Source organism: Branchiostoma lanceolatum, chromosome 12 (genome assembly GCF_035083965.1).
Source record: "Branchiostoma lanceolatum isolate klBraLanc5 chromosome 12, klBraLanc5.hap2, whole genome shotgun sequence".
In the NCBI taxonomy this organism is placed as follows: domain Eukaryota; kingdom Metazoa; phylum Chordata; class Leptocardii; order Amphioxiformes; family Branchiostomatidae; genus Branchiostoma; species Branchiostoma lanceolatum.
Window position 1 is genome coordinate 10,946,498 of NC_089733.1, and position 13,625 is coordinate 10,960,122.

The 13,625-nt window shown below is 39.6% G+C and overlaps 1 protein-coding gene across 3 annotated transcripts; it reads right to left on the reverse strand.

Moving 5' to 3' along the window:
* Positions 1-535: 535 nt before the first annotated feature.
* LOC136446488 (xylulose kinase-like) lies at positions 536-13,407 on the reverse strand. Of its 3 annotated transcripts, none has more exons than XM_066444872.1 (20): positions 13,311-13,407; positions 12,985-13,054; positions 12,429-12,511; positions 11,791-11,860; positions 11,293-11,373; positions 10,554-10,640; positions 9,991-10,083; positions 9,316-9,351; positions 8,928-8,993; positions 8,380-8,452; positions 7,735-7,793; positions 7,534-7,593; positions 7,118-7,199; positions 6,806-6,962; positions 6,091-6,206; positions 5,624-5,697; positions 5,078-5,174; positions 4,392-4,538; positions 3,430-3,524; positions 536-1,148 (listed from the first exon to the last, which is right to left on the reverse strand). In XM_066444872.1, the coding sequence occupies exons 2-20, from the start codon at positions 13,030-13,032 to the stop codon at positions 1,089-1,091; spliced, it is 1,584 nt and encodes a 527-aa protein (XP_066300969.1). In that variant the 5' UTR covers positions 13,033-13,054; positions 13,311-13,407; the 3' UTR covers positions 536-1,088. The 3 variants fall into 3 exon arrangements, with proteins under 3 accessions (XP_066300969.1, XP_066300967.1, XP_066300968.1); XM_066444870.1 differs by having other exon boundaries at positions 12,985-13,068; positions 13,311-13,391; XM_066444871.1 differs by having other exon boundaries at positions 12,985-13,068; positions 13,316-13,359.
* Positions 13,408-13,625: the final 218 nt, after the last annotated feature.

The window sequence follows — 13,625 nt, forward strand, 5'->3', positions numbered from 1 at the left end:
TGTGTCGTGGGTTCGGTGTGTGTGTGTAGGTTTAGTTGTGGATAGCATGATTCAAGAAGCATTAAATGGATGCATGATATTTGGAAGGTGGGTAACGTTAACAAGTAGGGGTCAGGTCAAGTTTAATTTTGTACCTGCCAGCGGCTTCCTAGTGGTACTACAGCAGAATGTCCGGTTTCATATCTAATGTTCTTGATATGCTATGGTCGTGATTTTTCAATGGTAGATAGCTCGTGAAGAAGAGTAAATATCGGTTCCCACAGCAGTTTTTAAAAAAGACTCTGTTTGTCGGAGTTGACGGATCATCGAAATTTTTGGTAGGCACATGTTGGTGACATAAAGAAAACGGGACAAAATAGATGCACAACACAACAAAAACACCTAAAAATACATCCAAGACAAGCCGGACCCATTCCTCTGCTTGGAGTACATGTAAATATGTGATGATTTACACAATTATATTATTAGATACCTGAGAAACTGACTTAATTGAAAAGTTAAACACTGAGACTAAATGACACACTTAAACACAGACTATCTTTTTAAAATTTCTTGTATCATTGATGACATATTACAACATATTGATATTGTATCTCTGTATTGACTATTTCTACATTACCCCCCTCCCATTTTTCATTCTATTTCATCAACCACTATGGAAGAAGAGAACACAGAGTGCAGCTCTTATCATAGATATCAAATTTATAAATATTATAATGCTACACTTATTTGAACTATGCATGATGGCTTCATATGAACATGACAAATTTCATTGCACATTGAGTAAGAAAAATTACTGTAACAGTTCTTGTTGGTCCTGTTTTTTGTTTTTTAGACAGTGGCACCTTTCACAGTAGCTTATTCAAAGTAGCTACCAAAGTGCATATCATCATCTCTTAATAATAATTTTTCAGAGTTAGAGCTTCATAAAAAATCATGATACACCATATAACACATGTTTGTTTCAAAGGAAAAACACTGTCACCAGAATGAGCAGGGAATCTATCAGTAAAATGACATCATCAGAACATGAGCATGGGTCCGTCAGTAAAATGACATCATCGAAACATGAGCACGGAATCTGATGTTCACTGTCCAGCGACCTGGTCTTCCAGCCTCTTGTACCTTCCCACCAGTGGATCATAGACCTGTGGAAAACAACCAATAAACCAACAAATCAATCAATCGATCGATCAATCGAGATCAAGCAAGCAATCAAGCAAGCAATAAATCAAGCAAGCAATCAAGCAATCAAAACTAAATTTAGACAGAGTAAGAATTCCTAGGAGTCATTTGTTAGCCCAAAGGTTTATCTGTAATCAATATGGCAGATTAGTTTTAAGAAGAACTTATCTTTAAAATGTAAGTACTGTAATGTCTCTAAGTCTGCAGAGAAAATTGAGTTTTTGCTGTGTTCTGAAGTTTGCGATAGCGCAATAGTCACACAACATACAGTAATGGAAACAGTGGTGGTTTCGAGTTTGCAGCGAAGGGGTCACCACGAAAACTGCTAACATAAAACCAACACAAAAATTTCAATAATTAGAATAAAAGCTCTTTAAAAAAGTTTTATAATAACAGTTGATAACAAGTTAGATTTTTCCCATCTTAGACTTTGGGGCAAAAGCTAGGTTGCACATTGGAATTTCAGGTTGCCCCGCCTACTTTCACTGATTTCACAAATTATTAGTTACATACATAGCATTTTACAATATTTTTGTTTAAAAGAATCAGATCATATAAATTAAAAGCCACATCTTTGTTTCTTTAAGAATTAGATAAGTGCACTGCACTAACATGGTTTAGAAATAAGTTGCACCGGCCATGCAAAATGTGCTTGCGCTACACAACTGCGCAACTGGGTATTTCGAGCACTGAGTAGGCATGTATGACACGTAAGCCAGTGTTTGTTGTGTCTATTTGTTTTTCATTTATTCATGAGAAGCTCAAAATTCATACTTTATTTGGACAAGAGTGTACAAACATACACTGTGGAGAGTATCCAGTTATCGGATGGTAAGATTTTTGATGGAAACTATTCAAGTGTTTGAAAACTCTAAATGACAAAAATACACTTTTGATATGACTTTGACCGGCTGTCGAGAGCAGGAAAACTTAATATGTTTTGACTGATTATTGTTCCACTTCATCTGAGGACACTTCATTCATTAACTTATAATAGAAAGGCAGTGTTTCTTGGGCTTCTGCATGCAGCTTGACACAAAACTGTCTCCACAAACTTAGACAAAATAAAAGAAGGTGCAGGTGAACATGTGCATGTCTATTGTTTATTGTTAAAAAGAAGATTATGACAGTTATATAAACAATTGTAACCAATTAAGGAAACATAGTCGGCTTTTCTTGAATTTGTTGTAACTTAATGCCCCCCAAATGTATGTATTGGTCCTCAACTGTTGAGTTGTCTTGTATCAGCCAACGAAAGGGGCAGTACATGTATAATCCTGACGGTGCATAAGCACGTCGACTGATGATAATGATGATGGGGAAATCTATGATACTTAATTAAGCAAAAGAGTGCTTTTTGCTTCTTGGTGTATGTAAGATAATGTAATGAGAGATAAGTTTGTTTACATGTAATCTGTATCTTTATCATATTTTGTCTGACCCTTAGCAACTCCCTCTTGACCTCAATGAAAAGCAGTCTCCTGCGTTTTTCATAAATGAACAAAGGGTCCAAGAAATGCATATATTCTTATACCCTTACCAACTCCTTCGTGACCAAGGAGCTTAATAATGTTCATGACCTAAATGAAAAGCAGCCTGCACGCCAATTTGAGCTTCTGATGAAAAAACAAACTTAAGCTTTCAAGAAATACATATCAGGAAAATGAAGTGCATGTCTAAACATGTCAGCTGCATATGTAGGTTAATGCAGATGAATCTGGAGTTGAGCAGGTATCTACCCACACTTATTGACCAGCATATTAACTTATTTTCATATTGTCTTCTTGCTTCTCAGCATTGAACGAATTGATTACTGTAACAGCATCTCTTCACCCTAGGTCAGAAACATTGTGAGACAAGCTCAACTGCTCACTGAGAGTGAAGACTAACTGACCCAATAGAATGACTGGTTCCTGAGCTTCAAGTTTCAATTAGTTGGTAACTGGGCGACCCCGGTTCATCTTGGTTGGGGCTGCACATGTCCTTCGGAAAGGGACGTAAAACAGGGGTCCTGTGTTGAAGGAGGTGCCTCGAGCATGTTAAAGGGGAAGGGCTAGCCTGTAAAAATATAGTGCCACTGAAACAGCAAGGAAACTTGCTGACCTATGTGTCACTAGGCACCACCAGGGTCTGAACTAAATTGCTGTCAAAACGTCAGCACTAGCTCAAATTTTGGTCGTGAAATAAGAACATTGTAATTATTGGATTACCATCCTAGTGAAACTATTCAGGAGTGTCCCTTACCTGTTTGGCGCTAGAGTTTGGGGTGACGGCAAGCTTGTACTCTGGCGCCCCCTGGACTACCTCCTGGAATGACACTTTGCTGCTGCCCAGCCAACCTAGAATTTTGACATTTACGAATTAGTAAGTAAGTATTAGTAAGTAATCAGTAGAGTCATGGGTTCTAGTCTCACTTCTGCCTGATTTGTTTACCTATCTGGGTGCATCCCAGTTCAAACCATATTGCTGCTGTAAACATGTTTATTCCACAGGATCACAGAGGGTTAAAATCACTGATATCTGTAAATAGAATTTAATGTCCCTGTAGCTCAATTGGTAGCGGCTTTGCAGTTGAGCCTCCTGTTTCCAATTAGTTGGATCCGGGAGACCCCGGATTGAATCCCGGGAAGGGTATCCTTCTTTCGGAAGAGACGAAAAATGGGGGTCCCATGTTTGAGGAGGTGCCTCGAGTGCGTTACAACAGCCTCATTACTCACATGGGTACCTACTGGCTGAAATAATACAACCTGGTGAATTAATAAAAATGATGATAAACTTAAGGGTATACATTTTGTATTGTCTAAACCACTGACCATAGTGACGTGGAAAAAAAATCAGGAAAAAGCACTAACCAATAAATTGCTGAGTCTTGTAGGTACACCCCAGACAAATAAGAATAAAGAAGCAAAAATAGTAAAAAAATAGAATTTAATTACAATCTTATGTGAGGAAAAGATGAAAATATTGTAAATGGAATTCATTAAAGATAAAAATAAAATCATGTTACTAATTCATTGTAGTTTGATTTTACTGTATCGTATCAATCCATCAATCTATATCATCTGTCTTAAAATTGTATGTCATCTTCTGTAACTGTATTACACTGTGCATAGGCCATCATGTACAGGTGTATTGCCTTCTTGCCAGACAAATGATCGTTGATGTAAGTTTGAAAAAAAGAAAAGAACTGGAGGAAGAGCACTGACCATGCTTAGCCCTGTAGGCACACCCCAGGCACGCTGAGTTGGCCGTGTCTAAGATGTACACAGGTGCGTTAAAGACGTCCGACAACACCTGAAGGATGGAGGTGTTGGAAGAAGCGCCCCCTGTAGCCAGTACTCTGGTACTGCAGCCTGGCAAACAAGAAAAAACATGGGGATTCAACAACCCAGGCTCTGACATAAGTACCTTAAGTTTATCTGGTTGAGGGGTTTGATTTACCATTCAATAATTATTGGTCTTTCAATGCGTAATGACAAAATGTGTTCTGTTTATTCTACAGAAAATCTGTGTATGAAAGCCTAAAATAAACACAGTACACCTCACTCCACCCTAGCAGCTGTATTAAAAAGAGAAGCTATTAAGAGTTTAGAAATGAAAATACATTCAAAATTGCCCAAGAAGACCAGTCAGAGGACCAATCATAAAACTTGTTCTAGGTGGACACGTGGTTACTACATTTGTACATGATTCTTAATGCTTATGTCAAGGAGAAAAATTATCTAAGGGACCACCAACAAAGTGGTCACATTGGCCAGGTGGTCCTTATGTAGAGATGGTCACTTGCACACGTTTGATTGTAGGCCTGCTACCTACAGGGATACCTGTTCAATGTAAGCTGTCTACAATAACCAGAAGTGGGTATCAGGCAAATTTTTTGTTGAAAACTAACCAACACTGTATCCCAGCATCTCGGCATGTGCTCTCTTGGCTAAGAACTGTCCCTCCACAAGAGCTCGTACCTCTACTGCTGGTGGGAAGGACTCAACCTACATGGGGACAAGATGAGATACAGTACAATTATCTACATGAACTAACATAAATGATGAATTAAAAAGATACCAGTATCTACTAATGCAGCAACAGTAATCTCTGAGTTAGAAACTAACAAGGAGGTTAAATACAGTATTTAACAAGGAGGTTAAATGCAGTATTTAACCTCCTTGGAAACTAACAACTTAGGAACTGAAGAAGCCAAGGAGGCTAAACCTCTCTTTAACCACCTTGATTGAGCTGGCTAGTCCTACTGGGTACCAAACAACTGTGCTATACTGAACAACCTTTCACAAGTAACCTTTGCACAGCTAGCTGCAAGCATTGTTTAAAGCTATCTAATGAGAACACACCTACTGTACTTGGTGGCAAGGAGTTCCACTCTATGATAACTCAATGGAAAAACAAATTTTAAAACTTCCTACAAAAAAAACTTTTTTCCCACCTTCTGATCAGCAGAGTTGAACCTGTGAACACCGACAGCAGAGGGAGTGATCTCCTGGACATCAAAGTACATACCTGAGGGAGCGGATTAAACTGTCAATCAAAAACTCATGTTGGGGAGTGTTTGAAATATAGGATCTTGTATTGCAAAAGTTGTCCTTTTTTCCACCTTTGCAACTTTTAGTAAAAATAATGATTTTCAAGATGGTATAATGCCATGCAGAATAACAATACATGTACCAGAGAACTGGAGAAAATACAGGTATACAGGTATACAAAATAGATATCATTTAACACAGCAGTGCAAAATTGTACAACAAAGATTCAGGTTACATGTATGTACTTGTTGGCCCTTTTGATACTGCCTTGCAACCAATAGATCTGCTTGGAGATTAAACAAATGTACAAGAGATTGCACGAAATGTTAAATGCTGAGAAACTGCAAAAGTTGACCTCGCATGACCTCACCGATATTGCCATTGTTGCCCATGGGTGTGCTCTGTAGGGCTTGGCTGAATTTTTCCCACGATGCACCTGCACATCCATCCCTAATCTGTTCCCTCATCAGGGAGCCGTTCTTGTAGCTGAAAAGATTTTTAAAACTTCTTGTTACTTGTCATGTAACTGTTTAAAAGTTGAAAGACTGTAGTTGGAAGCTTATAACTAAACTTATTGTTGAATCAAGGACTTTGGTTGAAATACATGTAGTAAATAATTTTGTAATGTTCTCCCATGTTTTTTTCATGTTCTATTAGTCAGCAAGTTTTTTTGTTCACATCCTGGTGTAATTTTACCAAATGCAGCCCATGTAGATATCATACCTAGGCCGTGCTAACCTTTGATACGGATGTTTAGACTGGTCTGTTTTTTACGGTACAGCCCGGGCTTCCCTAGTTTGATTTGAACGATTTGCAGATTTCGCTTTGCGTGTGCTGGCTGCGTTGCTGTCAAAAATTCAAATACCAGATTCAGACTGTTACAATTTTTTGTTTGAGGACACATGCACAACTCTCTCAACGTCTGGCGCATTTTGCATTGAAATGTGTGTTTTTTCGGGTGGGTATGACATAAATAAAATACAAGTACAACACGGTGTATTCCGCATCACCCTCGGTCCCGGCCCTCCCCCGGGTGCGCCTCGGGCGATATAGAACACAACATGTTGTATTCTATATGTACGTACCAAAGAAGTGCCATGTAGGCATCCCCATCCACTGGGTTACAGAAGATGTGACCGGTCAGGGCGGGGCTGGGCTGCTGTAACCATAAAAACAGGGTGTCGCTTGTTCCCAGGCTCACTGCAATGTCTCCCCCCTGTAGCCTCATCCCAGCCAGGGAGCCTGGGACAACAAAGGCAATCACTGTTAGTCCATACATGACAGTTTATTTCTTCACTCAGTACAAAAGCAACTAGATAAGTTGTAAATGGTCAGACGTTTCAGACACGAATTACAAAGAGTTGATGTAACAGCAGAATTATGTTACAGCAAATGACCTGGGTTGTCTCCAGTGAAGGCGATGACCTTACAGTCTGGTGAGAAGCCATATCGGTCTGCGTAGTAGGCAGAAATGGAACCCTGCAACACACAAGGTCATTAGGACAAGTTTCAATGGATTAACAATTACCCGGTAGCTTTGCATATCAATCAATTTTTATGATGTCTCAGTGTCTGGTATGAGGAAATAACAATAGTTTCAGTGTGTGTGTGGGGAACACATAATATATGTATATTTGTATGTAATCACCAGGGAAATAGGGAGTCCCCTGCAAAAGGAGGGCATCTAATTTCCTTGTTTTCTTTAAGTGTAGGGCATCTAGACGACGCCCTGACGCCCTACTTGCTAATAGGATTGCATAGATCACATGACCTCACCAACATGACATCATCAACTGAGTTGTTGTTGCCTTACCAGGTTTTCAAAGGAAGGTACAGCCTCGCCCAACTTCCCCTCCAGCCCCGAAGCACATGCCTGGTGAAAAAACAAGTTACGAAAGGATCAGCTGCACTGAAGATCTCTCATTTTCGGATTTCAAAGTGGCTTACTTATGTAACCCAGCGGATTAATACTCATGGCAGTTTAGCTCCTTGAACAAAGTGATATTTCTCTTACCTGAAGACATTGTTGTGACCACTTTCTTCCACTTATGTCCAGCAAATTCATGCCAGAACCTGAAAGTACACATCAGGCACTGCTAAAATAAACTCTGTCACACAACTAAAGGATTAGTTTGAGAGTCTTTAGCCTTCAAACAAGAGAAATAACATTAGGCTCGCCCCTGTGGCGTCGACAAAAATTCCTGACAGATTTGGATGCTCAGACTTTTTAGCCACTGTACTGCAGTGCCCTCTGTTAATCATTTGAGAAACTGCAGCTTCAACATGCTGCCTTCATTTCTGCAATAAGAACACTCGTTTGCTTGTTCTACTTTAAAAAAGTGTGTAGTTTTCTTCTCTTTTGTAAAAGGTACACTCAAGGGACATTGCAAACTCAAATACCCTGTGGTTTTAACTGTGCAACATGTACTTTTCAACAGGGGCAAAAAGGAGGCATTTTTTGTGGTTGACACAATAGTAGCACATTGGAAATGCATATTTGTGGTGTCGATGAATTTGCAGTGGAATTAAAGGCCACTGCAAAAACCAAGAAAATAAAACCACTTCTGAAAAGACTAAAGGTTTACAGAATTAGTGTTAATGTTCTACTTTCAAAAGGCATGCCGTTTTTTCATCTAGTCAACTGATGACTGTCACTCACCATCGCTATGGTCGATGGGCGCATAGTTACCCAGGAAGAGGGAGGCAGCAAAACTGCTCACCAAGGAGATTCGCTGGAGAAATGGGAGGAAAACGTAAAAGGATTACATTCCAAAGTTAGTACTTTTTATGCTGCTTCGGTTGACCTACTACTCTGCCTCTGGACAAAAAGATTGTGGGAGTTCTTATCCTGTTGTTGCTTAAAGACTGTTTTCACGAGCGGTCACTGAAGCGTAATTGGGAATCATACATGAAGTGTTTTCACACACCCATAGATCTTCTGACCTCTCAAATGAACTCTATCAAGTGTGTATACATGTTGTTCACAGAAGACTTGCCAATGAAATTTTAAGATGCTATGCGTGTAAGCTTGAGCTACGATCAATTGAAATGCAAATGAAGGACACTACCATGGCGGCCAGTGCTTGTCCCCTTCATTGACATGGTAAGTGAGTGAAAATGTTTTAAATTAGATATGTAGCACAGGACAAAATCAGGTGTAATCCTTATGATGGGAAATTAAATCTTAAAAAAAAGGAAAATGCTGACCTCTGAGTTGTCGTAAGCAGCTTTGTTGTTCTGACTGATTTTAGCAATCTGGTTACCAGTGAACCTCTGTGGAAGGAATAAATTTTGGATAATCAGAAAAAACAAGTTATAACGTTATATCTGCAACATCTGTCCTTCAATAGGATAAGCAAATACAATAGTCCATTGAATAACATCAGAAGAATTACCGGGAAATTTAGAAAACAAAAAAACTGTGATTTTGTAACTGAAAGGTGTAATGTTATATAACACTGCTCGACTTGTTATTGTCAAGTTATCAAAACAAGTTGTTGATAAAGCTGTTACTGTAGTAATTGATATTGAAATTCAAAAGCTCCTAATCTAGCAACTAATTCATGTTTGAAAAAAAGTAGAAATTCATCCTTACCTCATATCCTCTGGATCCAGTGATGTCTGCAAGTTTCTGTGAAAGGCACAACATTTGTCTCAGTAAAGGTCAATCTAAAACATTGGAAGATAAAAAATAGACTTGACTAAAAGCCTGAAATGACTGCAGACAAAACAAAAAAATGAAGACTTCCTAGCATGCACTGACACTTGATCCAATGCCCATTAGCATAATATCATGATTGTGATTTACAACTCTGAACTACTGTGTACGGCTACAGTAGACTTAAGTTGAAAATTTGGTGCATGAATTTCACCATCCTTTCAGTTCAACACTTTAGGTCAACATGATTGGCTGGTAACTTTCCCTCCAACCACTGATTGGCCGACAGCTGGCAAGCTCTACTGCAATGAGAAGGACAGATCGCAGGCCGGTACGACAGGATCGTAGCCTGAGTACCAGCCTCCGTAGTGACCGCTGGCTCAAAAGCGAATCTTTTTGAGCCAGCAGTCACTACGGAGGCTGGTACTCAGGCTAACAGGATCGTTGCTTGAGATACACAAGAGGCCGGCCTGGCATGAGAAGATGTAGCCTGATTGAATCGCGTTTTAGTGGCCCTGTAAAGAGGGGCCATTACAGCCTAGACAGAGGAGTTTGCGTTTTACACAGACTAGAGAGGATGAATACTTGAGGTGTTGGGACAAAGCACGGTACCTGTGCCCCTCCCACTGCCTGCTCCAGTTGTCTACACTGGGCTGTGGTACTGGAGTCCATCCAGATGGGGGAGTCTGACACAGCAAAACTGTCCTGGAAATATCAAACAGCATCGTTATAACAACACCATTATGAGATAACAGTTATTAACAGTACCTATCCTGTCAGGCACCCTTTATTCAAATCATTCCCTAGAAATATTTACAGTCAAACCTGGGTTCAGCAGCCACTCAAGGGACTGACGAAGAATGGTTTCTGAGGACAAGGTGGAGTTAACTATGAAAAATTGGACGGGACTGCTTTAAAGTGGCATTTGACTGGACTCTGGTGGTTGCCTGACCAGGTTTGATTGTATCTATAGGAATGAAATAAATGTTGGCAATACAATCATCATATATATATGCTTTTGTAACAATCTTTTTACAAATTTTTGCATGTCTATAGTGTGCCTGTCCTTGTATGCACTGTATACTACATGTAGTCTTAGACTCTTCTACTTGATCACTTGCAATCACAACCACAAATGATAGACATTTTGAAAGTGCTAGCTCCTTCCTCCGTACCTTGAGTTGTTCATACAGTGTTTTATCAGGCTGCAGCTGCTGCAGAGTAGACCCAGCTCCAGTTTTCCAGTACACACTCCCATGTTGCTGCAGGAGAAAAGGTCAAAATTATGGTCAATTTGTCAGTACAGACTTGTAGATCCTGGATTTCAATATGTAACATTGCTCCTTCCGTGAATAATTTCATCAGGTTGGTGAATGACTTGAATAGCAAAGTTCTTTATTCACAACCAAGTATTAATACACAAGCTGACGCCTTGCACTGTCGACCAGTCAGTATTGCCCTGATGAAGATAACAGACTGACATCAAAACGTTGACTCGTGAAAATACTTGGCTGTGAATAAAGAACTTTGCTATTCATGTAACATTGCTGTTTAGCTTGGTAGTAGGTAGATACAAAGTCAAAAAGGGGCTTCCTCACTAGCTTTAAACAATGCTTGCACCTATTAGATGTGCAAAGGTTAGGTGTTACAGGTCGTTCAGTGTAATATAACCAGCTGCTGCTGCAATGCGTACATTTGGACTACCTATAGCCCAACTGAAATTAATTCTTTGGTCAAAGAAAAAGCAGAGAACTTACTCCGGGCAAGCAGCCTGTCATTCTGATGATGATCAAAGGTGGAGGAATAAAAACAGAATTAAGGGTTACAGGTTACATTATGTGTTAAAGCTGTCAACATGTATAAGTGCAAAAACAGTTCTCTTCACAAGTATCTGGAGTAGGTACTGTGTCTTACTTGTCCAGTTCCAGACAAAGCCTTCACTCTGTTGAAGTTGAAACCAGATGCCTTCATCTTGGAGAGGAGCAGATCCAGGGCCTAGAATGAAGAAGACACAAGGAAACATTAAGTTAGGCTTGATGTGTATCATCATGGCATGGGAAAATCATCTGCCATGTGATTTTACAGTTGTTCATTACATGTGTTATGAATATTCTTGCTTTTTGTGCATGATGTATATCCTATCTATTCTTTTTCTTATCAAACCAATTTTTTTGCATGCATGTGCAGTTTTAGGCAGAGGGTAATCATCCATTTTAATTCCACATGCATGTAATTTGTAACCAGATCTCTAAACTAAACGTAGAGTGCAATTGGTGCATTCAATGCAAAGCATAAGTGGTGCCTGAATTCAGGATAAAGTTTAGCGAGCTGAATGTAACGTAATACAAAGCTGCTGCCTTTTTTGATTCAGCGTAGGGGGTTGACAATACCCCACATGTTATTTTCCCATACCTTCACCCACATGGCTGTTGGAGCTGTAACAGTCAGACCATCGTCGTGTTGGTGAGCCCCTCCTTGAGTCCTGCACAAAATCAGCCAAAACTGATCACTTTTTATCATCAAAGTCAAGAATGACCATCAGATAACAAAGTTCTTTGCACACAACCAGTCAATCATTACTAGTACCAGTAGCCAATGTTTTGGTGACTGTCTGTCACAGAGTTCTAGCTAGCTTGAATTTTTTTCCATCATTCCCATTCCCATTGATGGAAAGATCCTACAAAGAGTCTTCTTTTTTCTGTCACCTTGCACAAATTTCTATCAATTTATTCAAATTTTGACATTTTTACATCATGGATTTTTGTTCCGTCAAGGTTGACAAAGTGGTCAAAAAATGTTCCTGTATCTGTATCTATATAGCCGGTATAACCGCCCTTCGGCGTAACACACCAGCTTACATTCCCATCATAATCATATGCAAAAAAATTCGTCAAATGCTGGAATGATGTGTGCTGGCTAGAACCCTGTACACAACCAATAAATGAATATCTAGCAAATATTTTGGTGACTTTCTGTCACCTTCCTCAGAATAATACTGAGAGTTAAAAGTCACTTGAAGTTAAAGTTTGAACTTGTATTACAGAACTGACCTGAACTCTGGCAGGTCCGTGTCGAACTGTACGGCCGCCTCGCTCACAACCTTCAGACTGTCGTCCACAGCTATCGCCTTAATCTGGGAAATACAAACAAAAATCAGGAGATCTGCTGCAGTACCAGGGAAAGCTGCTAGGGGCCAAAATTTCCCTTCATTTTCGTCTCCCCAAGACCTCCTTAAATGCCAAGTTTCATCACAATCCATCCATATATATCTTGATGCTGACCAAATATATTTGTAAACACAAACAGACAAACAAGCAGACAAACAAAAAGATACACTGACAGACACAAGGTAAACAATACCTCTAATCATCAAGAAGCCATTCAAGGTAATAAATCATAAAAGTCAAGTGAAGGAAGGGTATTCCACCAGTTTAATTATCAATTAATCAATTATCAAGTACTTAAATGGATTTGTCAAGGTGCCGAGTTTTCAGACATTTTCGTAAACATGTGCACACCTGAGGCTGAACACACCTGGGCCACGCCCCCTTAACCACTTTCTCCCCAAAATAACTCACAACTTATCCATCACATGATCACACTCACCTGTTGTGTGCTGAAATCTAGCCCGAGGAACAGCCCGTTTCCAGACATCTTCTGACAGTCTTTAACTTACCTTTGTTCACAGGTCTGGGCAAAAAGAAACAAAAACGTTCTTTGTTATTTAATAAAGCAGTCAAAACGTGACATGCATCAAGTTGGAAAGAGCAAAGTCCACGGCTTAATTAACTTTTAGGCGCGCGTTCGCAAAGCAACAGCCTCAGTGTTGCAGACTTTGCATCGTCTGAATTATGTTGTACCATCTTTAACTTAAAGTTCAAGGTATAAGAAAATGAGAAAATCATACAAAAGTGACAAATTTCACGGCTTACCTTACGTAGAAAAGTTGTCAAAAGAACCGCAGCCCAGCTGGATCAATCTCAGCTGACTTCCGGGTATATGTAGGTCAAAGGTTAAATTTTCTGTCAGCATTCTTGTTCAAATAGAAATACTTCTTGATGATACTTTTATAATTTGGGATAGCTGTATATGAATTTGATTTAGTGGTGTATTTTTTGTAACCTAAAAGTTGGCGAAAAATGGCAAGAGAACGATACAACCGGAAGCAAGGTGAGGCCGAGGTCAATCATCTGAACCAATCGGGAGCCAGTATGCAGGATTTGGCGGGAAACCTGAACCAATAACTT

Bases quoted from the DNA above. Each gene is read 5' to 3' on its own strand.
- LOC136446488 (XM_066444872.1), bottom strand. From the start codon at position 13,032: ATGTCTGGAAACGGGCTGTTCCTCGGGCTAGATTTCAGCACACAACAG. The intron at 8,453-8,927 runs GTCAGCATTTTC...CCATTTCTCCAG, and splicing joins CTGCTTACGACAACTCAGAG to CGAATCTCCTTGGTGAGCAG. The intron at 7,594-7,734 runs GTAAGAGAAATA...TTTTTTCACCAG, and splicing joins GGTCACAACAATGTCTTCAG to GCATGTGCTTCGGGGCTGGA.